The 26,747-nt window shown below is 38.5% G+C and overlaps 1 protein-coding gene across 2 annotated transcripts in view; it reads left to right on the forward strand.

The window, feature by feature from the left end:
* The window catches only part of DOCK4 (dedicator of cytokinesis 4), a 259,057-nt gene extending 232,685 nt beyond the window's left edge, over positions 1-26,372 (forward strand). For both annotated transcript variants that reach the window (XM_075274203.1, XM_075274204.1), the window contains 11 exons: positions 4,812-4,988; positions 6,055-6,138; positions 6,830-6,949; positions 7,281-7,402; positions 11,057-11,177; positions 13,365-13,446; positions 14,287-14,396; positions 15,900-15,972; positions 21,204-21,317; positions 23,903-23,964; positions 24,893-26,372. In XM_075274203.1, coding sequence (XP_075130304.1) covers positions 4,812-4,988; positions 6,055-6,138; positions 6,830-6,949; positions 7,281-7,402; positions 11,057-11,177; positions 13,365-13,446; positions 14,287-14,396; positions 15,900-15,972; positions 21,204-21,317; positions 23,903-23,964; positions 24,893-25,315 — 1,488 coding nt within the window. In that variant the 3' untranslated portion in view covers positions 25,316-26,372. The remainder of the gene's footprint in view (positions 1-4,811; positions 4,989-6,054; positions 6,139-6,829; positions 6,950-7,280; positions 7,403-11,056; positions 11,178-13,364; positions 13,447-14,286; positions 14,397-15,899; positions 15,973-21,203; positions 21,318-23,902; positions 23,965-24,892) is intronic.
* The last annotated feature ends 375 nt before the right edge of the window (positions 26,373-26,747 follow it).

Here is a 26,747-nt window from a genome sequence, read left to right on the forward strand (position 1 = left end):
GACCAGTATAGATCTGCGACCAGGCACAACTACATGGGCTATAATTACTAAGAGGCATGAAATGAATGAAGAATGGTGTAAGAATTGCCCCCATAATGTGATAAATTCAACTGGTTAAAAAGAATTGATCCATTTTTATTGCTCTCACAAACATACTTTAATTTCAAGTATATTAAATAAATTTAAAACCATTAAAAAGTCCATGTGGAGCAGGTGTTAGAAAGGGTGAAGTGAGAGCATGTTTGTGAATATAATAAAACTGCAACTGATGTTTTTAACCTGTGGAGGACACCTCTAGGGCTCTATTACAGTTACAGTGCCCTCCAGCTGATAACACTACCTGTTTGTGAGGGGACTATTATTAACTGTGGGGGGGAGGGGTACTATTACTGTAATAGTGGCCTAATAGTGCCCACACACCACAAGTAATGTTATTAACTGTTGGTGGGTATTATTTTTGTAATAAAACTCTAGTAGTACCCCCACAGGTAATAGAACCCTCTCTCCTATCATACTGTTACTACATATTCCACTATAATTACCTGCTTACTAATGTAGATCCCGGGATCTTTCTATTTTCTATTAGAAAGGAAGTTAGATAGCAACAATGGTCACCAAATAACCCCGACTCAATAGCAAAAAAAAAAATAAATGTGAGTTACACTTTAAGTCCAGTTAGCTGATAACATTACAGTCACAAAACCTGAAATACATTTTGGTGTTAAGTAAACAATGAGATTTTAAAAGTAAAGTGTAAAATATGCCTGCTAAGAAATATCTACGTGTGTCTTATAAATCTAAAAATAAAGCTATTCTTCCCACGTTGACTGTCATCCACTTGGATTATAACAGGCCTGTTATTTATCTTTGTTGTACTTTCAAAAGCTGTGCCCAGGTTTTGATCTTAGACATAGACACAGTCAGATTGGTGATAAACATTTTTATAGGCGTTATACCTAGTACATATAACTGAAATAAAAGATCTAAAAAGCAACCTGTATACCTTTCCCCAAAATAAGGTAGACATTCAGCACATTGAATAATATGTATGGTAGCATTAGCATATATATTCCATTGTATAGTATCAAACCGTAATCTAGACATACTGAAATGTGGACATTACCACTTTTCTGGCATTTTTAGAATTTCCTATGCTGATCTTTTTTCCCAAGCCTTTGCAAACAAACAAACATACAGACAAAAGCCTAGTGTTTGTGACCTTAATTTGCGGGCTGAATTTCTGGAAGTGCACAGTGAGGCTTGCTGTTGTTTCCCAGTCTATGGATAGTGATGTATAAGAGCTGTTATTAAACTATCCACTGCCAGCTGCAGGAGATTTTCTTTCCTTCCCCCTTTTTTTTGAAAAGGACGTTATTTGAAGCATATATTTGTAAGCAATGCATGCTTTGTAGTGGTTTTCCCAATCACAAGGCAATGTTTATTCCTATACAGCTCTGTGAAAAAAAAATGCTCCCTATGTCACATTGAATAGTTTTTGATCTTTTAAGAAAAATATAATGTTATGGTAAGGGAATATAAAACAAAAATTTTAATGATTGAATTCATAGTATGCTACATTTACGTTAGTTATCAAGCACCCATATCTCATACGTTAAACAGTAGCTCTCAGTTCACACCTGCATTCAGGTTTCTGGTCGTTGGGTCTGCTTGAGAGCGGAAACCTAATCCGCGTAAAAAAAGCAGTTACCCATGGACCCCACAGACTATAATGTGGTCTGCTGAATTTCCACCTGAAAAAAAGCAGAAAAATGCAGAGAGAAAAGTCTGCTTGCATACAAAATCCTACATGAGGAACTGTATAACCAACTATTTTGGTTTTTTTCGATTTGTATTTTTTATTGAATTTTAACAAGGCAATAGGAAATATGTGCAAGTTATTTGTAATACAAAACAACCATAAATGGCAATGAAGTACATGGGCAGAAGACCCAAAGCAGGCAACAATAATGAAGGAAAAGAAGAACAAAAGACATGAAACAAAAGGAGAGAGAAGGAATGGAAGAGATGGGAGAGGGGGATTGTCACACTGGCAGCGATAAGATCAGGGCCAATCACATCAGGAGCTGTCAAGGGTCACAAAGTAACCAAAAGGTGTCACAATGTTCCCATATTGCCTAATTTCAATCCTCCTCCTCATTCAAAAGAACAGTTAAGTGTTCCATGGTCCTAAGCTCTCAGATTCTAGTATACAACTCCTCTAGAGACAGAGGGGTAAGTCTGCCTCCAATTCCTAGGTATAAGGCAATGAGCAGAAATGAGTATATACAAAAGCCGTTGTAGAGTCTTTTTTCAGAGTTTTTCCAGGAAAATTAAGATGAAGCCTACTGGGAAAAAATGGCAAGGGACAAATCCCACTTGATCTTTATGTATTAGAGAGGAGAGACAAGTTGTGAAGCTAAAATCTTGGTGAACATCTTGAGATCAGTATTCAAAAGCACTATAGGGCTAAAATTATTATAATCCAAGTGATCTCTCCCAGGCTTCAGAATAAGGGAGAGGAAGGAGTGCAAAAAGGAGTCAGGGATGGGGGACCATATCATAAAGCATTAATCAGAGGAACCAAGCAAGGGAGTAACTCAGCACTAAAAACTTTTTAGTACATATACAAAAACCATCGGGCCCCTGGCAACTACCCATTGGGAAGATCTGTTTGTTAGCTGCTCTACCTAATCAGTTTCAATAGGTTTATTAAGGTGAAGAAGAGCTGCTTAATAAGGGTAAGGGAAGGTAAGTGACAAGATTTCAGAAAGGTAGTCTAAGAAACATCCCTTTCAGGGAGTACAGCTTTTCATAATATTCATGGAACGTGCAGGCAACCTTAGAGGGATTGTAAATTACATACCCCTTTCCACCTGATCCTGAAATTGCATGGCCAAGAGCTTTGTGAGTTTTATTAGTTCTATCATAATCTTGTTGTTTCATATAAAGAAGTAACTTATCAATCTTCTGTAGTAGGATGGCTTTAATTTGGCCACGGAGATCAATCAGCAATTTGAGGATGGTCTTGTTGGGTGTAATATCATTCCAACAGACAGTGGCATTATGTTTAATTTTAGTTCATAGGGCAATGCAATGACCCCTCATAATTGCCTTATGGGCTTCCCACAACATTGCCTCAGAGGAAACCGATCCCTCTTTAACTTCAAAAAAGGATTTAAGGTAGGAGCAAAGCTGCTATTGGGTCTGTGCCCTCCTAAGCAGTCCCTCATTAAGCCTCTAGTTCCCAATCCTGGACACATAAAACCAACTATTTAATTATATCCACCACCAATGATGGTGTAATGGAATTATATTAGAATATTTGCCCTTTAAGAGAGGACCTGTCATAACAATACCACAACATACAGTTCTCATACAAACTGCTCCTGATTTTTTATTTAAAACACCCGTTTTCTAGTCCCAAATCAAATGTACAATCTAATGACCTATCCATATGATACATCAGTTAGTGACCTCTCAGGGTCTGACACCTGGACCCCACACAGATAATCTGTTCTTGCAGAACCCGATTGCTAGAATCTGCTAGTGGACAGGAAACGTATGCAGTGCTTGTCCTATTCAAGTAATAGGAGCAGCACTTCAGTTCACCAGAAACAAAGCTATGCAGTAGATGGGGCTGATGCGCCACTCATATTAATTAAATAAAAGCGAAGACAGCACATGCTCCCCATTCACTAGCAGCTTCAGTAATATCTACTCTGATATACTAGGCCTCCTCTATTCACTTCCATCTTTTGTTCTTATGTATCTCATAATGTTACCAATGAAAATTACAGCTCATCCTGCAAGAACACAAGCCCTCCAAAAACTCCACTGATTGGAAAATAAAAATGTTGCAGTCTTAGAATTCAGTGACACAAAAAAAAAAAAAACAATTTTGTGAAAAAGCATCATTGTGCAAAAGTAGTAAAACTAAATATATATGTTAGATTCAACATGATCATAATGACCTGTCAAACAATTAACGTCATTTATACCTCATGGTGAATGCCATAGAAACAAAACCAAGCCAAAAAAAAAAAAGCAATAGGGGAATTGTTTTTTCCCATTCTAGTTTAGTAGCTACTGCAGCTGCATATAACGATACCAATCCCAATGGAAATCATACAGGTAGATCTGTGTCATACCTGGGTGCCATATAATAGATTAGAATGGCATTATTAATATGACAGCAAAACTACTGTTCTAAGTTTTATAATGTCAAGATAAAACGGTTTGGCCTCAGCGTCAGCTTCATATGAGAGTCCTCCACTTCATACCCCTAGTGAGAAGCAGTGTACAGATTTCAGCTAGCAATAGGAAAAAAGGGAAAGAATACAGAATAGACGGAAAGTGGATTTCAGTGAAAGATTTCACAGCAATGGTCCAAAATCTATTAAGAAAGTATAATACAACAATTATTGTCACAAAAGCTGCCAGAACATCAATTGTTGATTGAAAGTTTATATATGTTTCAAGGCTAAAAGTTTCTGGATTTGGGTGCTATTTTTCTCACTTGCGTTGTTGGATAAATTTGGCACATCTAGTCTAGATGGCATAGGCTAACTTTGCACCATGGCATATGCATCTTAGGCGACAGACCTTTTACAGGAATCAGGTTGCTTTTCTTCAAGCCACTCCCCCTTGATAAGTAAAGGGCAAATGGTGTCTAAAACAAGTAAAAATGTGGCACACAGCATGCATGCTTTTTTTGCACCAGAATTCAGGCACATTTTGATAAGTAAATGCGCCCCTGGCACCGCCACAAAGTGTTTTTGTTTTTTTGCTGACATTTCTGAATATATCATTAGGTGGAGATGAGCCCACTTGAAAATGCTATTGAAGTTTTAGAAAATAAGAACCAGCAACTGAGAACTCTGATAAGTCAGTGTCAGGCCCGGCAGATGCAGAATATAAACCCCCTGACAATGTGCCTGAATGGAGTTATTGATGCGGCAGTTAACGGAGGAGTTTCAAGGTATCAAGAGGTAAGATAGTACAAGGTAACTTAAAATAGCAATGTTTTACACTTGTAAACTCTGATTTATTACATATATTAATGTATATGGATATACTGTGTATAATAATGGTGGTATAATAGACCAAACTGAACTATACAGCGAAAAATCATTATTATTATTATTATCATTATTATTATTATTATTATTGTTGTTGTTTATTTATATAGCACCATTAATTCCATGGTGCTTTACATTTGGGGGTTACATACAATACACAAAATATACAGGTAGATATAATGCTAACAATGACTGACTGGCACAGTGGGGTAGAGGGCTCTGCCCGCGAGGGCTTACAATCTATGAGGGAAGGGGGATAGAGACAGAAGGAGAGGGGGAGACTGTACAGATGGCAGTGCGGTGATAGCATTATTGGAGGTTGTAGGCCTTCCTGAATAGGTGAGTCTTCAGGGCCTTCTTGAAGCTTGTGATTGTGGGGATCAGTCTTATGTGTCTTGGTAAGGAGTTCCAGAGTATGGGGGATGCACGGGAGAAATCTTGGAGATGGTTGTGTGAGGAGCGGATGAGAGCAGAGCGGAGCAGGAGGTCATTGGAGGATCTGAGGTTACGTGTGGGAAGGTAGCGGGAGATTAGTTCAGAGATATATGGAGGGGACAGGTTGTGGATGGCTTTGTATGTTAGCGTTAGTAGTTTGAACTCAATTTGCTGGGCTATAGGTAGCCAGTGGAGGGACTGGCAGAGGGGAGCAGCCATTGAAGATCGGGGGGAGAGAAAAATGTAATTCTGTTCATTTCAAGAGGCAACACAGACTGTAGCGCACAAGGACGAGTGGTAGAAGCTATTCTGGTGTGTGCTAGACTTGCTAGGTGACCTTTAAAATTACACATTCCCTTTAATATATAAATGGAGTTTCACCTGTAACGACATCAGCGTGACAGATTTTGATGTGAGATACTTGATCTAGATGACAGTACAAATTTACAAATTATTGTGTCTCTGTTAGTCTTTAAAAATATATTGAATCCTACAATTTGCAACTTTAACCAAAATTCGCCATGTTCTATTTTTTGCATAGGCATTCTTTGTGAAAGAGTATATATTCAACCACCCTGAGGATGGAGATAAGATCTCACGTCTGAGAGAACTAATGCTGGAACAGGTACTGTGCAAAAGAGAGTAAATACAATGTCCCTGCACATTATAAGGGTCAAGGTGGGCAGATCTGAGTTTATGGGATGTCCTGTCTTCTGTAGTTCTAAACTTACATAACCTATATACTTTATGTATATACACTGTATATTACAGGTATACAATAAGCTACTGTTTAGGGTTGCCCTCTGATTTCCCTAAAATAAAGTACAATAATTATTATCTATACAAACACTGGCACAAAGAGAATAAAAATATATTTAAACTAAAAATAGATATTTACATATTTAAAGGAATCGACTTTCCTAAAATGCCTGGATCTGATATATAAGAAAGAAATATATTTTCAATGATTTTAACTGTAATGTTAACTTTTATCAATACTCCAACCATCGCTGTAGATATTAACAACAACTTTCCACTTTTCTGCTTATTTTTCCAGAAATTAGATTCAGTTTTCCTTTTTTGCCCTAAGACACCTATTCATACATTTCCTTATTTGACATTACAGAATGCTTACTACTCTGCTTTTAGCATCCTACAAGGTAGCTGCTGTCAAGAATGTTTCCATTATCCTCTATGGAGGATTAACATTGCACTAGTCATGCTAGTTTCTGGTCTAGTTTTCACTTAGCCATAGCAAGCGCCATAGACTTCACCGTTCACTGTACATGTTAATTGCTTATTCTTATATTTTTCAGGCCCAGATATTAGAATTTGGTTTGGCTGTTCATGAGAAATTTGTGCCTCAAGATATGAGACCATTGCACAAGAAGATGGTGGACCAGTTTTTCGTACTTAAATCAAGTCTGGGAATCCAGGTATAGTATTATCCATAATATCCATAGAACCTTGGAAAGATTTCAAGTCTCAAATGGCTTTATCGGTGAGACTTTAAGCAACAGTGACATCTTTTGGTTAATCGTATTAATTACCTCTCGCACCTCTCATGAGGAGTCAAACAAGATGTTACTACACTCAATATATGTGTGACTACAGGGAATATTTTAGCGTTTGCTTGAAAAGCTGTTATAGTATTTCGACTATTCTTTATCCTCTACCTACTGTTAAATTATGATTTTTATTTATTGATAGGGTCATAATTTGGTTAAGTATTTGATAGTTTTCTAACCTTTTTCATTGGACTATCAGGATTTCTCAGCTTGTGTGCCACCAAGTCCTGTTAATTTTCCAAATGGAAGTCCTCGTATACCTAGAAACTCAGCACCGGCTATTATGGGTCCAGATGCTGCTCGTGTGGTACCAAGAAGAAGGTAATGTTACCAATGCTGTATTATTGCATCTGTATCCTAGCCCATGAGTGAGACATCAAATGAACTATATACAATAAGGATTCATGCTCAATGTTGCATTTCTCAGATGTCACACCTGACAAGCTAATAACAATAATGATAATAGTATGATTTATAGGACAGCAACATATTTCAGCATTCTTACAAAATCAGTGAGTATTACAAGTGAAGGCAGTATCAGCCATCACAGTGTAACAAAACAACTGACATATCAAACGTTAGGCATGAAATCCCTGTTCACAAGAGCTTACAGGTATATTTGAAATTGTTTGGCATTCAGGTGTAGACATGGAAGTCAGAGTGTTAGAGAGTTGCAGTAGTCAAGACAAGAATGTTTCAGAGTTACAGTAAGGGTTCACACAGATGCATTTGCCACAAATTTGAGGGCGGATTTTACTCCCGAACGCAGGAGTTTCCGCCTAGATTCTGCCTTCCATTGGTTTCAGTGGGAGGCAGAGATCACAGCAGTGCTTGTTCTTTCCACGAATTCCACAACTCAAGACTCCCTGCTGATTAGACCATTCACGTATGTCTGATCTGCAAGGGAAAGCTGCGTCAGAATGCCGATGCCCTGTATCAGCATCTTGCTGCTAGTAACCTACTGCCTGAAAATAAAGAATTCCTGTTCGTGTGACCGCAACAGGGACACTTTCTGATAATCCGAAGACATTCTGTTTCATCGCTTCTGAAACGGAACGCCACCAGTACTCTCCCCCCAACCCCATGAATATTTACGTGTGTTCCTGTTTCCAAGAATGGCTCCTCCTCTCCTTCTCTCTTGAAGCACCAGCACAGTCTGGAGATGACTGCAAGACATATGCAGTAGAGATTGCACTCCTTCTCTACTTTGCAGGCCTCACAGGTACTTCTAGTCTGTACATAGTGTCTCCAGCGTGTGCACAGTGAAGAGGAAAGGAGGAGCCGGCTCCCAAATCGGGGGGGGGCGAGCTTAGTTAGTTACTTGAGGAAGGCTAGCAGTGGGTGGGATAGGTTAGTGTAGCTTAGCTAGGGAGACAGGGAGGAGGATGTAACAGAGTGAGAGAGGACTGGGGGAGCAGTGACATGGAGGTGGTGTGGAAGGTACACCAAGTAAACAAAGGCAGAACATACCAGGAGCTCCCACAGACATTCAGATATCACTCAAAACACTGCTAAAAGTATATGGGTGTATTTTTAACCCATTAATAACACTAACAGACATTTTAAAAGAAAAAAAAAATGTCCAGAAAACCCCTTTAACGAAAAGAGAAAAAAAAGCCTTCAGATGTGTTTGATTTTCTCCACGGTACACATGAAAAACAAACTGGAGAAGAAGACTGATTACTAATAAGATTAGTGCCAATAACAGGGTTGAGAGAGAAGTCCTCTGCAGTTAGTAGCTCTACAATTATATTATATGCATTATATGTTACACAGTGGGGTAAGATGGGGTTAAAGAGATTTTGAAATGTAAGCAAAGAATAAGAGCTGAACATATGTGAGAAGAAGAGAGGGATTGATGTGGATAAAATGCAAGGGTGTGAATGGGTGGTAGTTTTGAAAGAAAGCAGCGGATAGAATAATACAATGACCATGGTAGGGAAGTTTTTTAATTGATTGTAAAACTTAGAAGTTTTTGATTTGTTCACATAGTTTAGCTGTATCCTGTCTTGTCTAACTGCCATGTATGCAGGACACTTGTACAAGATGATACACAAGATTCACCTTGTGTCAAATCCCACTTGTGTGCTTCTCCTATACTAGAACTATCCTAATATAAAGAATATGCTTAGAATTAGTACTAAGCTAGCTCTTAAAACATTGAGTGAGTTAAAGTAGATATATGATCTAAAAGAAAATCATGCAGACGGTAACTTTCAGCCTGGATGCAAGATAACATTAGTATAGACTGTGTACTTTAACAATGGCAACGGAGATCATATCAGAAGGTTTACGAAGATGGGAAAACATTTCTATGTACCGTGAAATAAATCTTGCACAGATGAAAGTGGTGCAGAACTGAATTGTTTATGTGCCAGTATAGAAAGACAATAGATGAAGGTTAAATCCATGCCATATATAAAGCTCAATATAACACAGTGTTCTTAGCTGGGTTCTGAGGCTTTATAACACAACTGCTAATCCTGCATTATATCTATAATACTGCTACACAATTATCTTTTCCATGGTCTTACATTTTCACCATATATAGGAACAGCCTTATTACTCCTCCAATACTGTCTGATTATAGTCCCTGAGGAATCCATGTAACTTGTGAGACATGAGGTTTGGTTTCTTAGGCAAACTGTCGGTACTGTAGGTATATAACATATTGTAACTAATATTGGTTAGTATATTATGATTATAATATACGTATAAAGTGAACAGTACGAAGTACTGAGCTATCTCAGTCGTCCGTTCATAATGTGTGTTCACTTTCTGTAGTTGAACATTAGAATGAATACTCTAGCACAGAGGTCCCCAAACACCAGGCTGTGGATCAACTGGTACTGAGCCGCAGATTCTTTCAGGTGACTTCCCCCGGTACTCTGAAATGTACACTTATTGTATTTACAGAGCTTTGATGGGGTGGGTGAGACCTTCTCTTGCACATAGTCTGTGAACATCTTCTATTTTCTTTTTGGTGGTACAATACAATTGGGATGGGGGGGGGGGGTGTCAAGGTTCCAGGAAGAAAGTAGAAGATGCACACAGGCTGTGTGCAAGAGGAGGCCCTGCCCATGCCATCACTCTTTAAGTACAATATAACTATATAGAGAAAGAAAATATGGAATGATATGTGGGGATGGGTACTACTACCTATGAGGAAGCACTCTTATCTCACTCTTGCAGTAATAGTCCCCCCCTCCCACAGATAACTACATTACTTATGTGGGGGGCTATTACCTGTGCAGGGCACTATTAGGTGCTATTACTGTAATAGTGCCCCTATAATTAACAGCACTGCTTATTTGGGGGAGGTAAGTTTTACCTGGGGGGGGGATGCTAATTAGAGCACTATTGCAGTAATAGTGCACCCACACAGGTAATAACATTACTTATGGGAAGAGGGTATTACCCATGGAGGGGGGCATTATTACATGTGGTGTGGCAGTGCAACCCAAATCCTGCCTCCAACCTGCACCACCCCCTGCTGGGCCATGGAAAAATTGTCTGCACTAAAATTGATCCCTGGTGCAATAAAGGTTGTTGACTGCTGCTTTAGCAAATAAGCATGCAGGAGATCTCATATTCTGTCAGTAATGTTATATAGTTCTTATATAGCTGGAATGTTATTTACATTGTTGCAAATTCATAAAACACATAAACAATAAGCATTAAGTATTTCAAAGCCTCAAAGGGAACCTGTTGTCTAGACAGACCATTTTATTATCACAAAAACTAACCAGTGGTTGTTCCTGTTAAGTATGTGTCAAGGATGCTCTCCCTGTATATAATGTGGAAGTCCTGCTTGTCTGATTGCTTGGGCCATACCATATTGTGATATCCATATTACAATTCGATACTAATATGCCATGTGGCCATATGATCTTTCTGTTAGGTGCACTTAATGATGTGAGAATATTATGCATGCGTGTTCCTTATGTTTTCTCTTTTGTCTTGTTTGCTCTACAGCCCTTTGAGTTACCCAGCAGTGAACAGATACTCTTCATCCTCCCTCTCCTCTCAAGCTTCGGCTGAAGTTAGTAATTTGACAGGGCAATCAGAAAGTTCTGATGAAGTCTTTCACATGCAGGTAGGAAATGAAATCAGGATGCAGACCAGTTACTTCCTCTTCCTGATATAGCTAACAGTGCGTTACATTGTTCAGAACCACAACATGTAATGTCATTTCTATCAAGACGCCAGTTTGTGATATAGAAAGTATCTCAGCAGAAAAGACTTCCTTCTGTTTAAAGATGATGTATTCACCTGTTTTATGATCATATTGTATGTCTCTCCTGACATTAGTAATTTAAAATTGTGGCACTACAGTATGTTATACAGTGAAACCTATTTGAGGAAATTACCTAATAGTGGTCAGTTGATGGCCAGTATAGATGATATATGATGAAACTCAAAATCTGGTTTGTATAGGCAATGAGCTTCTTCAAGAGATGGTATTTATGTTTTAAATACATTAGTTAGCAAAAATGATTGCTATGACTAACATATTTTTCAGATTTATAAGGGTCCAAACTGCATAATATAATGTACATTACATTAGGGTCTGTTGTTAAGAATTATTTTAGGACCGTTTGCAAATGCAAATTTCAACTATAACTTTATGCAATGTACACTGTGTGGCCAAAAGTCATGGGAAGGTACCGGATGCGCTGTTAATAGTGGGTCGCCCCTCCGCGCGCCCTGATAACAAGACGACAAGGCATGGACTCCACAAGGTGTTAGAAGATTTCTGGAGGGATATTGATCCACACAGTTTGCACTGCAGCCCACAATTGGTTCTGTGTAGTTGGCGCTTGGTCCATGGAGTAGACACTGGTATCCACAGCATCCTCATAAATGCTCTATGGAGTTGAGGTCAGGCGAGCGGGCAGGCCAATCGAGGGTCATGAGGTTAGTGTTATGTCACCAATCCAGTCCCGTGCCACTGAGCGATGATATGTTGCATTGTCCTGTTGGTTACACAGCATCCCCATCAGGGAACTCCAACATCAGAAAGGGATGCAGATGGTCTGCTATAAGTTGCATGTATCGAGTACCGGTCATTGATCCCTGCACCCGGACAACGGGGCCCAATTGTGACCACGTAAACACGGCCCAGACCATGACGGAGCCACCTCCCTCCTGGACACGTCCCTGTTGGCATGCAGGATGCATGGCTTCATGGGGCATACGCCACACTCTCACACACCCATCGGCTCTGTACAACTGGAACCTTGATTCATCAGACAATGCCACATGCCACCACTGTTCCATGGTCCAATGACGATGGTCGGGGGCCCATGCCAGTCTTCAAGCTCTGTGTTGTGGAGTCAGCAAAAGGACTCGGGTCGCGTGTCGACTGTTGAAGCCTGTGCGGTGCAGTTCTCAACATACAGTCCTGGTGGAAATGTGATCCTGGTGCTCGATATTCAAATTGGCGGCGATTTGACCTACAGTAGACCGTCAAGAGCTCCGTATGACTCTGCAGAGGTGATGTCCATTCATCGAACGCTCGTGGTCGACCTGTGCACTGGTTTACACAGCTGCCAATATTGTCTCTGTGATACTGCAGGTCCATCCGAGACACTGTTGACCTTGGAAACTCAAATTCCCAGGTAATCTCCAAAATGTTATGCCCCATCTCTCTTGCACCGATTATCATCCCATATTCAAAGCTATTTAACTCGCGATATGCTGCCATGTTCTCGAGACACCTGCCTACATCAGACTGCTCAGATATCCTGACGACACTAGCGCCATAGGCCTCATCGTGTTACACTGTTTGAGCGTCATATTCGACACATCCGGCACTCGGACACGCTTTCCCGTGACTTTTGGCCACTGAGTGTAAAATATTGCTGCATATCAAACAAAATTACTTGTCATAATATGATGTGAAACACTGCAACAAATAGACCAGGGTCAGCTACTTCTATAGTCTGAAATAAAGTTGTAACAAAAGAAATATGGTGCTAAAGGGGAAACTTTACAAAAAGTGCCTAAGGATAGCAACCCCATTTTCCACTTTACATCTACATCTATAATATTAATACTACTGCAGATATTTCTTCCTACATCAAGTATCTAACAGCAGTTGTATTGTATTTTATGCTAAATGTAATATGTTTCCTTTTTACCGTGAACCTACAATTCATTAAATCTTGGTCATGGCTATAAAGCAGTAGCAGATAGAAGGGGAGAGAGAGAGAGTAGCTTATATATAACTATAAAGATGAATCTTTATTTTAGTTATGTACTGATTTTTTTTGTCTTTCAGCCAAGTCCTTCTACCTCAAGTTTGAGTTCCACACATTCCGCCTCTCCTAATGTGACAAGTTCTGCCCCCTCAAGTGCTAGAGGTATCGTGTATATAAGAATGTATGCTACAAATGATAGTCATATACTGACCATTTCCAAGTACCATTTAAAGAGGACCTTTCACAACCTCCACCAACTCACATTAGTATAGACCAGTAAATCTCTATACATGTTCTACATGGTCATTGAGCTTTTTCGGATTGAAAGAGAGACCATTCTGTAGCAGATTCTCTTGCACTTTTTGTGTGCAAGGTATAGCTAGTCTTCACCCACCAGCTCAGAAGGTACTGCATACTCCAGATATAGCATGTAGAGGGGAAAACTACAGAATATAAGAGTCTCTCTCTCTCTCTCTCTCTCTCTCTCTCTCTCTCTCTCTCTCTCTCTCTCTCTCTCTCTTTCTTCTCTCTTTCTTCTCTCTCTTTCTCTCTTCCTCCTCTCAGGCATTTGCCATAAGGTCCACTGGTGACACGGCCATGTTACAGCTCAGTTCCATTTAAATGACTGTAATCCCAGACAATCCCTTTAACAACTATTGATTTCTGCATTACTACTCCTACAATGGATGTCATCCAACTTTTGTAAACTCGTAAAGTTTCTATTAGTCTAATTATTCAGACGTACAACATGCATACTTCTTGCCATTCAAGTCACAAGGAACGCTAGGTGAAAATCATGATAGGCCTTCCAAGAAATAGATAGAATTCTGAAATAGTCAATCATTTTTAGAATTTTCACTTTGAAAACCTAAGGACAATTTTTGCCTTTTTTTTTTAATACACACTATATAATATTTGTTTACAAAGCTACTTCTATTCTATAGCCAATTATATATCCCATTTTCTGAAAGATTGTACTCATTATTGTATCTTCTGTTTTAGCTTCCCCTCTGTTATCTGACAAACACAAGCATTCCAGAGAAAATTCCTGCCTATCCCCAAGAGAGAGACCATGCAGTGCCATATTTCCAATCTCCGCAGAACCACCACAGGTAGCTAGCTTGTCAGCCAGCTTGACTATGTTTTTTTGTTAAATATAAAGTCAAATAAAATCGGGTTTCAGAATATATAGTTATTATCTGTTGCACAGTTATTGGTAAGCTGGAATATACAATATATATGTGTATTATGTTTAATATACCTACTCTTGGCTTACTTAATGGTTAAAAGAATGCTGCTATTTGCTTTGATGAAAAGGTCAGTACTGCTGAGGTGCGGCGATGTGCTCTTCTTACTAAGTAGCTAATCTTTTGTAGGAAATCAGCAAGCTATGTTTTTCTCAGTACCTTCTTATTTTAATTGTTTGCTGGGTAGTTGCCTGGTAACCCCGTGCTAAGAAATTTCAATTTATTTAGTTTTTTTCTCCCTTGCAGTCAAAATAAAACTTTTTTGTGAATATTTAGAATTTATATTTATTAGAAATGAGTTAAAATTAGAGCTACAGTGAAATCTTATCAATACATGTCTCAGATTCTAAAATAAGACTATAAAATATACTTTAGGGGAAAGTGTTGCTGGGAAATGAACTATTGCTTAAATCAATTTCTAACAAGCTTTGATTTTCTGACTCTAAGGTTGCAGATTCTCTCTATTACTTACAGAAATATGACTGGTTGAAAACATAGTCGAAATAAGGATATTTATATAAGTGTTCCAAACCTGGCTATATTTTCAACCTGTGATCTCTCTGGAAATAGTAAAAGTGTCATATGAAGAATGCCTGAGATATGTCTTTGAAATCACCCGCCCCCAGCCTCATTTTACAAGCACATCAAGGTATGCCCTAAAACCAAAGCAGAGGTCATTGTGTAGAGAGGGGGCTAGGTAAGCTGTGAAACCACCTATTGAGACTGGTGGATTGTGTGTCTTATGTGCAAATACATGATAGCTATGATCATCAGTGAGGTGGCTACTGCTAAGAATTCTCCTACAGAAAACAGGATATTTACACTAATAAGAACAAAAATTTTCTAAATTTTTGTGTTAGGCTTGTGAGGCTTCATTTCCAACTCCTAGCTCCTAAAGTATTCACATTGTATGTTTACTTCTAGTATAACTGCGGGAAAAGGATGTATGACATATATTTTTATATTTTCTGGTGTTTTAGCTGTTACAATCCCGAAACCATACTGTAACAATAAATGCACAAGTCTTTGACAGTGGGCAAATAAAAACTAGATTCAGCCACTATGCATATTTTTTTGTACCAAAGATTTTCTTTAAATATAAAAAGTAATATTAATGTACTGTCTGTTTCTTAACATTTTCTTGCAGTGCTTGTGTATTTGATTGTGTAACATATGGTTTAATAGCAATGTAATGCCCCATCACAGAATACACGCTGTTCATGGAATGCGCAGGAATAACGTAGCTGTACTTTTGAAAATAAAAATGTAGTTGTGACTAATGTTTAACTGAACAAAACCCAAGACATGTCACTGATTTGTCATCTATACTATATGCTAACCTTTATTTGTCTGTTTTAATATTTTTAGAGAGCACTTTTTAATCACATTGGAGAAAATACTTTGCCTCGGAGTGACCCAAACCTCTCCGCTCCAGATAAAGGTAACTTATCCTCCCCTAAAAGCATTACCAGAATCACCCAACTCATTCTTCAGTTGATATTTATATCATTGTTCCATCTAGAATCATCTGCTTTAGGAAGTTGGATGCACGAAATTCATCTTGTGAATATAAAAACGCAATTTGCTAACTGTTACCATTAGGTTGTTATTAAGATTGGTGAGATCATTTGAGATATGATTTCGATAATAAAATTCGCTTTAGATGCAAGAAGTTGAACAGATGTGTAAACTAAATCTTTTGGTCCTGTCATCTTCTTTTATTAAAGGTTTTGGGGGTAAATATTGGTTGCCCCTGTTGCATGTGTTAGCCTCCATATATCTCCAAAAATAGTAGAAAAAAATGAACTGTTGCTGTTCGGAAACACTACTGTAAAGTGTATTGTAATTTTCATCAAAAGTTGAATTATCTGGCTGAATAAACCTTCATACATGAAGTCAGTTTTTTGCTGCTAATAGCCCTGTTATTGATGCAGCGCATTTTACTTTGCTCCCTGAGGAAGGGGCTATGTACAATAAGGAGCAGTCTGCTCCCATCCATTGCCATCACTATTGGTTTCTTTTCATGTAATTCTGCCAGGTAATATAGCAAATGAATAGCTGAGAAAAGCCCAAATGAACATAACAGTGTCTAGGGACATTGGACTGAATGTCCAGGATATGATGCTGCTAAACATATCTCTGACCCAGAAAATGACAAATCTGAGTGCAATCAGGAAAGTGGTCTATGACTATCATCCCATCAGCAACAACACAAACAGCTAGTCACAAGTTTATAGATGCATAATAAACTCTCCATACATTGTAGAACAAGGATCAGCAAGGATTCTCCAGCTGCTGTGAAACTACAACTCCCAACTTGCTCCATTCACTTCCATAGGAGTTCCAAGAACAGCAAAGCAAGTATGCATGTCTGGAGTTGTAGTTTTAAAAACAGTTGGAGTGCCGAAGGTTGCCTGCCCTGTTGTAGAAGCTGCAGAATCCTCTCAGTGCCTTCAGTGTACAGGCTGGAAAAGCTGAGTGCATATGTGTAGCAACTGTGAGGAGACCCAGCCCCTCCCCTCCTAAGCAGTTTGAAAATTTTGCAACCTTTTGTGACTTTTGATTCAAAAGTCTTGAGCCTAAAGATTGTTTTCTAATACCTGGAAGTCCCCAGCTTTTTTGAGATTATCCTACAAATAACACTTATTCCCTATCCAAAGGTGTAACAATGGGGTCTGAGAGCCCCATGTGCATGACCACTATTCTATACACTTCTAAAAGACTTTCCAAATGATAATTTAAGTGCATCTCAAATAGTGGTGGTCATGCATATGCAACACATGGGATTGTGTCGTGATTGTTGGGGTTCATAGTGGTTGAACACCACGATTAATCGCTTATTCCTTATAGTGTGGATAAGGGAATACATGTTAATAAGATATATTCCTCTAGCATATATAACTTTATTAAATGTGTTTTTCATCCATGCCAATGACATTGCGAAAATCAAAGTTTGATACAGCAAAGAGCACAAGCTCTTAGGTACAGAGTTGGTTCCAGCCTTGGATAAATATGATGTGATGTCTGAGAAGCCACCATAAGCACTTGTTTAACCACCTCTGTTCTAATGTATCAGACATCTCTGTCAATGTCTTATATGTATTTACACAACTCTAAAATGGATATGCATTCGCAATATACTATATACGGATTTTAATTACTTGTTTGTGTACTAACAACCATTGAAAAGGTAAGTGGCCTATATACCACAGGCTGACTTTGTTTCTGATTGGTATTGTGCGGCTTATTCTGCTTTGGCCCCATATTAGTGATTAGTAATTGTCCGCTTGCCAGTGAGGCTTTTTGGTGTGATTCAGCGACCCTGAATTTGCTCTCCACCACGTGTAGCAGAAGTGTACACTTTCCTCTTAATATTGGCACATTGGGCTCCTTCCTGCCTGTACATAATTACAAATTGCCGCTGCGAGCCTTTTGAATAAGATAGATGGAGGCCATTATTTTAGTACAAAATTATCTTAATTGCTAATCATTAAGGCTTGTAATTCACGTTCTGAATAAAGAAAGTGACATAAGATAAAGAGCAGTCAGTGTATTTGGCACAGGCATTGATATTCCTAGAGGTAAATCAGGCTTAATTAGACACTTTGATGTATCTGGGTTTCCACCCAATGATCAAATTTATTAATTGCCTTATTGTAGTATTCTGCCCTGTTATGAATGTTACCATGAAATATATATATTATTAAGTGGCCATGGTATATACATATTTGTTTAGTGCATAAACTGTAAAAGCCCTAAAAAGTGTTATATTCAAAAAAACTGAAACATTTCTGAGTATATTGCTTTATCCTCCCCTACCTACTGTAATGGGAAAGAAGACAAGTGTTCAGATATTGACCATATCTATATACCTGGATGTAAAGGGTGGCTAAGTCTTATAATCTTAGCATATTATCTAGTGTTCACTAAACTATTTGAAAGTCTTTTTTGTGTTTTTTATTTTTAATATCTTTCATTGGCTAAGGAATTACTATTAGACTCTGTTGTTAAACTTATATATACAGTAGATTTGGCTTTATTTGAGGCATTTTACTCTGTTGATACATTTTGCTCTTCACGTTTTCTAATCCCAGTCCAGTACCCCAATCTCTATTACTTGTACTAAGACGAGATAGATTCCAATGCCTGTATATTGCTTAATAGGTCTGGACAACATCTATGTATCTGCACTTCATCTGTTTCTCTCATCTCGCTGTCTGCTTTAGATAATAATGCTGTGCATAATGTAATCATTCCTCTACCCGACCAGATTAGTCCCATTCTATTTCATCTAGAGTCAGGTGCCTAACATGGTTATGGCTTCCTCTTCAATGTCTGCATTGTTTCATAATCCACATCAGAGTAAGAGAATTAGCAGGACTCTAACTAATCAGGACTCTAATCAGGACTGCAACCAATGAAAGATAATATTTTATGTGCACTGCAAAAGGACCTTGTCACCTTACAATTGATCTGGGGAAGAGGTGCTCAATGTGCTGTGCATACGAGGGGATACTGATAAGTCTTTGACTTTGTATAGAAAACAACAAGACAAGATATTGAAAAATAAATTTACTTTACATATTGTCCTCAGAGCTCTACACATTTTTTAACCCATCCACAAAAAATTGTTTTGTTGTGCCAGCTTATGGCCTTCTTAATGCTTGAAACATTCTTCCCCTGACGTGTTTCCTGAAGACAGTAGTAGTTCAAAGGGGAAAAATCTGGATAGTAGGCTGAGTGACTTAGGGCTCGTTCACATGGGGAGGCGGATTTTGGCACCAAGAGTGACGTGGGGAGCTTCCAGTTAAAGACCATCCTCCATTGATATAGAGAAAGAAGACCGCGCTCACCCAGGGACCAACACAATCTTTATTAGCACAACGCGTTTCGAGCTGAAGAGCTCTTTATCAAGTGCACAGAATTACCACTCCTGTTTGTAGGTTCCTGCATAGTCACAGGCATGATCGATAACCCATTTAAAGTCATGGCACAGGAAATAGCATCGCACAGGAGTGGTAATTCTGTGCACTTGATAAAGAGCTCTTCAGCTCGAAACGCGTTGTGCTAATAAAGATTGTGTTGGTCCCTGGGTGAGCGCGGTCTTCTTTCTCTATATCAGTGGAGGATGGTCTTTAACTGGTATCTCCTGACGTCATCTGGCGTGTGACCAGCTGCTGCCTAAACCTGCTTCCATCATTTGCATTTTATACTATCAGGGTTGTTGTATCCTTTACAACCCTGTCAGGTGAGCGGCCTAATTTTGTCAGCTGACCTTGCCCTCTTACTCATTACTACACATTGGTCGGCTCGGTGCCTCTTTTCTTTTTATTGTGGGGAGCTTCGTCACTCTCAGGTCAAAACCCGCCTGCTATGACCGTCGCGGTCGCAGATTCCCCCTCCGGAGTCTGCTCAAATGAATGGGCCGACATCACGGAATCCGCCTGAAGAAAGGGCAGCTCGCTTCCATTGTATGGAGGCAGAATTTGAGGCGAAATCTGCTGTCAGAATCCGCCTCCTTGCCCCCGTGTGAACTAGCCCTTAGAGTAGCACTGTCTTGAAGAAACAGGATTCCTTTTGAAAGTTTGCTTTGACATTTAAGTTGCTGCTTCAGTTTGTTGAGAAGGGCAATGTAGTACCTTGTTGTGATAGTTGCTCTCCAGGTAAACTACAAGAAAAATCTTTTTTTTATCTCTCTGCTGAATTTTTAACAGATGGGGCCTTTAGCCTAAGACTTGTTATGTCAGAATATGGCAACTGTAAAAAATTTTTTTGACAAAGTGTTGGATTTTTTAAGGGATTAAAATGTAAAAAAAACAAAAAAAAAACAACTGTATAAATTTGGTAACCATACTTATCCACAGAATACAGATGACATGTCATTTTGACTGCACAGTGAACACCTTAAAAACAAAGCCCCTAAGAAAGACTTGTAAGCTCAGTTTTTCTCTAATTCTACCCCATTCCGATATTTTTCCAGCTTCCTAGAACATCATAAGAAATGTTAAATTGGACCATTGCAAAAGTACAATTCATACTGCAAAAATTAAGCCCTCATACAGCTCTGTGAATACATGCAAGTTTTTGGAAAGCAGGCAGTGACAATTAAAATCAAAAACTTACTGTGGCGGGAAGGGATTAAATCCAAATTGCCACTTCTCCACCCAGCCTGCAACTTATCCAGAGCCATTTGGAAGTGTATTCTGTCATATTTTGTGGTAATCACTTTGCACATCAAGTGCAACAGGTACTTTATAAGCCATTGTGGTAAGGAATACCCTAATAGTGAAACTAAGGCTGCCTAGAAGAAAGTCTTGGTAGAGTTAGTTAAGTGTTAAGGTGTTACTCTCTACTGTACATTCGGGTGACTCTGTTTGGTAGGTGGCTTTATTAAGGTGCGATGACAGATTACCTTTAAAATCGTGAGCGGTAAACACTACAGTTAAAGAATATTTTTATTTTTCATGCAAAAAACTCATTGCATGACACTACACAAGTGTTGTCTTCAGTCTTTTCATCCTAGCTCATTTAAATCTACATTTTTGTGCTTTACCATGAATTGTGAAAGGTTGCTGTCGTCTGCACAATAGACAATAAAACATTCAGGCCTGACTTTAAAAATTCATAGTGAAATTCAAGGTTGTTTCTGACATTTCTGCTCCAATTTTACAGCAGTGAACACAACCCCAAGTAGCTGGAGCCTGGATAGTGGGAAAGAAGCCAAAAACATGTCAGAAAGTGGAAGGCTCATAACTCCTCCTGTCCCACCTAGACCCACACAAGCCGGTAGGTCTGCTCTCCAGAAGAAGCCTCTGCTCAGATTTATGTTGATGAAATTTAAGCTAACTTCATGCATACTAGTTTTATTGCCATTTGGTTAAAAGGTTTAATTATATGTAAATTTGTAACACATTTCAAGAGGTAGGATGGGTTTCAGCAAGTGATTTTTTTTCTCTTAATAATGGGAAGTTTTTCTGCTTCCAATATACATTCTGTATCAATTTTATGCATTCCAGTATCCCTACTTGCAGAGAAGTTGTGATTGACAGCTACTATAAATAAAGATGGATACAGAGCAGCCTTCAAGTACTGGTGAAGCAGGAGAAGCACTCTTATACCTTTGGGCCTGCTGTAGTTTCTTCTGCTATAAGAAGTTGTTTTTGGTGCAGTTTAGTAAAATAGCCCAGTGGACTTGTCATTGGAACATGCTTGCTTTTATCTCCTCCCCTCTCAGTAGTCTACCATTATGTCATGCTGAGCATATAACTAATGCTGAGCACTGTAATAGTATGGTGCTGCAAGGTAGCAGGCAGAGAAGCCGTACCTGCTACACTGGTGCCAGATACTGGCTGTGTTACATAACTGGCCCCCTGCTGTCACTGTCTAAGTTGAGGATAAATCAGATTTTGGCAATTTAAGACTTTATATGCCGTGATAAATACTGATCTTCACATGCATGTACATTTCTAGAAAGGGGGCTTCTTTCTGCAGCACGATTGCCGGTTACCATGACAGCCACTTGACTGTCAAATACGGATGTCTATAAGATCCAACCAGAGACAGGATGTCATAGGTATTTGGTAAAGTGTACAATATACTGCATTACAGAAATATTAATAATTATTAATAATAATAAAAAAAGGAAATGTAAATAGCAAATTAAAGTAGACAAATGGCCCACTGCCCTCGTGGTTTTGACCCCCCCCCCCCCTCCCCCTCTCCCCCTCCATTCCATCTCTCCCCTTCTCTCACCTTTCTCATCCTTGTTCTTGCCTTGCTATGTCCGTTTTTGGATCTGTACGTCTTGTTAGTGACGTTGTTCGCACCTTTTCCTGTGCTCTGCATTTTGCATTAGTTTCGTTGTTTTGTTTGTTGTTTCATATAACATTTCAATAAAAGTTGATTTACATCTAAATTAGATAAATAGTATAAAAATGTAATTGGTATTATTATCTGTGTAAAAATTCTAAATATTACAATATAGTTTGTTATTCCATACAGTTAATACCACAATGTACGACCTGTTGTTTTTATACATTTTCTTACCTTCCTCCACAACAGCAATGAAAGTGATCAAAATTTCATATATACTTTGATATTGTACCAATAAAAAAAATTAAACTCTCCATCTAAAAACCAAACCCTCATTAAGATGTGTCAACATTCAACCGCTATATTTCAAATCTGATGTCTTTGAGTTAAGCAGCTGTGAAAGTGGGAAACCAAGTGTTAATACAGCCAGATCTCCCATAGGGAAGAGAGGGATAGTTTGTCCCACTGGCATTACCATCCCTGCCTTCTCTGTGTACACATGCAAACTGCTGGGGGCCAGGGGCTGTATGAGCTGCTGGGTCCTAGAGGAGCCAGATCAGGTCTGCAGTAACTGTAGGGAGGCTGCATCCCATTCCACCTGTAACTGGCGCCAGTTGCTGTAGGAATTGGGGAGGGGGGGGGGGGAGAGAATGTTTAAATGCACAATGTGTAAAAATAAATAAATATAATAATAATAATAATATAATAATAACAAAAGACAGAAAAAAGCCACTACCATATTCATGTTATTATTTTAGCTCCACCCATGCAACAGAAAAGTAAGTGTGTTCTATGTAAAAATTGTGCTATAAAAAGACCTGAAAAATGTGAACACACACATTTCTCCTCTTTTTTTTTTTTTTTTTTTTACCGTTTGCTTGGATATTAAAATAAAGAAAAAACATGGAAAAATAAAAGTATACCATATGATATAAAATATATAAAAATAAAAGCAATATTTATCACCAAATAAAGACACAAAAATTATTTGAATAACTCAGGGAAAAAAAATATTATGGCCCTCAGTACACCGTATATAAAAAAAAAATCCAAAAATGTGCCCGGTCAAATGGCCCATTGTGAAATATTTAAAGGGCTTAAGGGCTTATTTCATGAACACCACTTTTTTTCCCTATCCAGAAGATATGAGACTAGTGACCACATGCAGGGGATCCACCCCAGAAACCACACCAATTATGGGAATAGATGTCCTGTGGACATTGATCACCAATACATACAGGCGACATAAGACCCCCATTCTTTTGCACAATCAGGCCTTCCAGTGGTGTGAACCTCAAAAGTTAGACACTTGTCCACATGGTACTCATGGGGCAAAACCTTTACTTTGGGCATAACATTGTAATAAATCTGTTTTAATACTGAGAAGTCTTTCATTTTCCAGTTTCACATTTGACAATTTTACAGAACGCTGTGCAGTATTTGGGTGGTAAATCCACTGCATCAGTAATTCAGCAAATCTAATAGAATTGCAATAATGAGCTTATTGGTGTTTTCTGTAGTGTGGAATCTGTTACATTGTTTGCTCTGATTCATTTCAGCTTCTCCAGCTAGAAACATTGCTGCAGTGTCTCCTTCTATAATGGGAAGATCCCCAATGAAGGTAAAGTGTTCTCTGCATTTTCCAGTATACATATAGCCAGCTGTTAGCATGTAGCACATGAACCACAAGCGACCAGCAGAGGGCAAACTTGCACCATCATTTACTTCTTGCTCTCTTTTCTATAACATTCCCAATGAAGCTTGATGCAGTTTTATTCTCTTGTCTGATGGAAAAATAATAATACTTGCTTTGTTCACAGATAAATTAATAAAGCTGGTTACCTATTTTTGTCTGTTATGAAAACAGAATTGCAAGGGTCACTACATAAACACAGCTTCTGTGCTGTTGTATACTGTGCTAGGTACAAAATAATAACCAGAATGAATGTGGCAGCCTGATATGTTGTGTAAGTTATTAGAAAAGCCATGGGAGCTGATAATACTGTAGGCAGACATTGTAAACGGAATATTGTTTGCTTAAACATATGCCTCACTACTGGATGGAGCAAACATGTACAAGGACCTGGTGATTACTTTATGCACTGCTCTAATAAGTGTAATGCCCCCTATGTACAGTGTCATATACAAGACTCCTCCATATTCAGTGTCCTATATAGTAATCCCCTATCATACACAAGACTCCGCTTTATACAGTGTCATGTATTGTACTCCTAGTATGTACAAAGTCACATACAATACTTCTCCATATACAGTGTCATACATAGGGATCCTCCTATGTACATTGATATATAAGACACCTCCAAAGACAGTGTCATTCTCAAGGCATCTCATGTTACATCTGTATAGCAACAAGGCTCCGTTCACTGCTCCTACTTTCTTTTGCGGCTTATAAAGTAGTTCTGACAGATATATCACAAGGTATTAAAAAAGGGACACTGTTTAGTGCTGTGTTAGATGACAGGTATGTTAACTCCTTTAGGGTTTTATTGACAAAGGCAGATATAAAAGCTTTTTTCATTGTCTTTCAGGGCTCAATGCACTCATTTACTCCATCCCCCGTGGACTGCCATCCATCTAGCATCATGTCTAATTCCCCAGTGCTGTCTGGAAGCTGCAGCAGTGGCATTTCTTCCTTAAGTCGTTGCAGCATTTCAGAAATGTCTGGTTTTGAGAGTCAAATTTTTGAGCAAACAGGATCTGGATCAAATTATACTATATCAGAAGAACCAACACGAAAGGAGAATAAAACACCACCTCCCTACAGTGTGTATGAACGGACTTTAAGGCGTCCCGTTCCCGTACCTCAGTGTCTTTCCATACCTGCCCCAATTGACCCTCCAGCTTTACCACCCAAACCTGGCCCAGCACGTCCAACAAGTTTGGAGAATGGCAAAAGGACTGATCCATTGCCGCGCCCAAGGCCTTTCCCAAGGAAAGTATCTCAGTTGTAACAGAATTGCTGAACAAACAATATGACCTTGCAGAACAAGTAACCCTGAGGGGTCCAGTGATAAATGTAGACTGCAGAAGGGTTATAGATGTGATAAAAGTATGGGCACTTTAATTGTTTACTATTTGGTTCTCTTAAAGAAGTGAAGAATTTTGTTATGTATTATTGTTTTGCACATTATTATAGAAATATTAATTCAGGAGTAACTTGACAAGAGGCACTTTGGATCACATACAAAAACTACATACATTCGCAGAGTATGTGTGCTTACTGGAGATGAAATGGATATCATCATTTCTTACAGGTTTTTATTAATCTATATATGATCTTGAATTATTTGTTTTTTTGTGTTTTGATTTTATTTTAAAGATACTTGATTCATTGCTTTTAACCATTAAACCAGCCAACAATTCCAAATTTGTTAAATGCACTAACTTCAAATTTATAATATTATTAATTAATTTCATGACCCGGTTAACATATTACTTTTATGGTTGAAGTAGTTTCTATGAATGAGGGATTTTACATGTATAGTGTATATAGAAATTTTTGCTCGGCATTGATAAATTATCTTCCGTACTTTGTGCATTTTGTATATGCAGAGACAAGTTTAATGTTTTATTAACTCAAGGGGGTGGATTCTCAGAACTGCATGTACATTATTACTAGGTCGCTCTGGTGGTTAGAGCAGAAAAGTAAATACTGTACGCTACATACATGTCTCCGCTTACAGCCATGCTATGGGCTGTTTGTTTCATGTGCATCCACTTGTCGAAACAGCGTATGAAAGGCAGTAAAACTAGGGTTGCTTTAGTGGGTCAGTAATGCAGAACTTTTCTACAGCTTTGTGTATGTGGAATTTTTATGTTGTATTTGAAACAATGGATCTGAGTTAGATTTACACGGTAGGTAGCTAAAAATTACTCTAGTCATCGGAATATAAGGCTCTGTTCACATTAGCATCATGGCTTCAATATTAATAGAGCCGTTTCAGCTTTTAAAACCTATTCCAATGTCCCAGAGTGATTTTTTGGCATTTATCAGGCCCATCGTAGGTATTTTTTTTATGGCAAAAAAAAAAATACTATGATAAATTATTTTTAGCACAAAAGAAAAGAAACCTAGCACAATGACGAGTGTTGTCAGTGTGAACATGGGTAAAGGAAATAAAGGCCAGGAATGGCATTTATTAATTCGTTTATGTCTGATTTTATGCCCCAAAAAGCCACATATTTGCAGAATTTTTTGGCACTTGCACAGTGGTGAGGAAAGTGGTTTTGGCCTACTGGTAGTAGGCATGGCCTGCAACTTCTACCCAGATTTCATAATACTGTAGTCAGAAACATTTTGGCTCAGCATCGCACAACTCACTATCCTGTTAAACATCACTGGCAATTCACTTTGTGTCATTCAACCTGTATTATCTTTAATGT

Source organism: Leptodactylus fuscus, chromosome 5 (genome assembly GCF_031893055.1).
Source record: "Leptodactylus fuscus isolate aLepFus1 chromosome 5, aLepFus1.hap2, whole genome shotgun sequence".
Taxonomy (NCBI): domain Eukaryota; kingdom Metazoa; phylum Chordata; class Amphibia; order Anura; family Leptodactylidae; genus Leptodactylus; species Leptodactylus fuscus.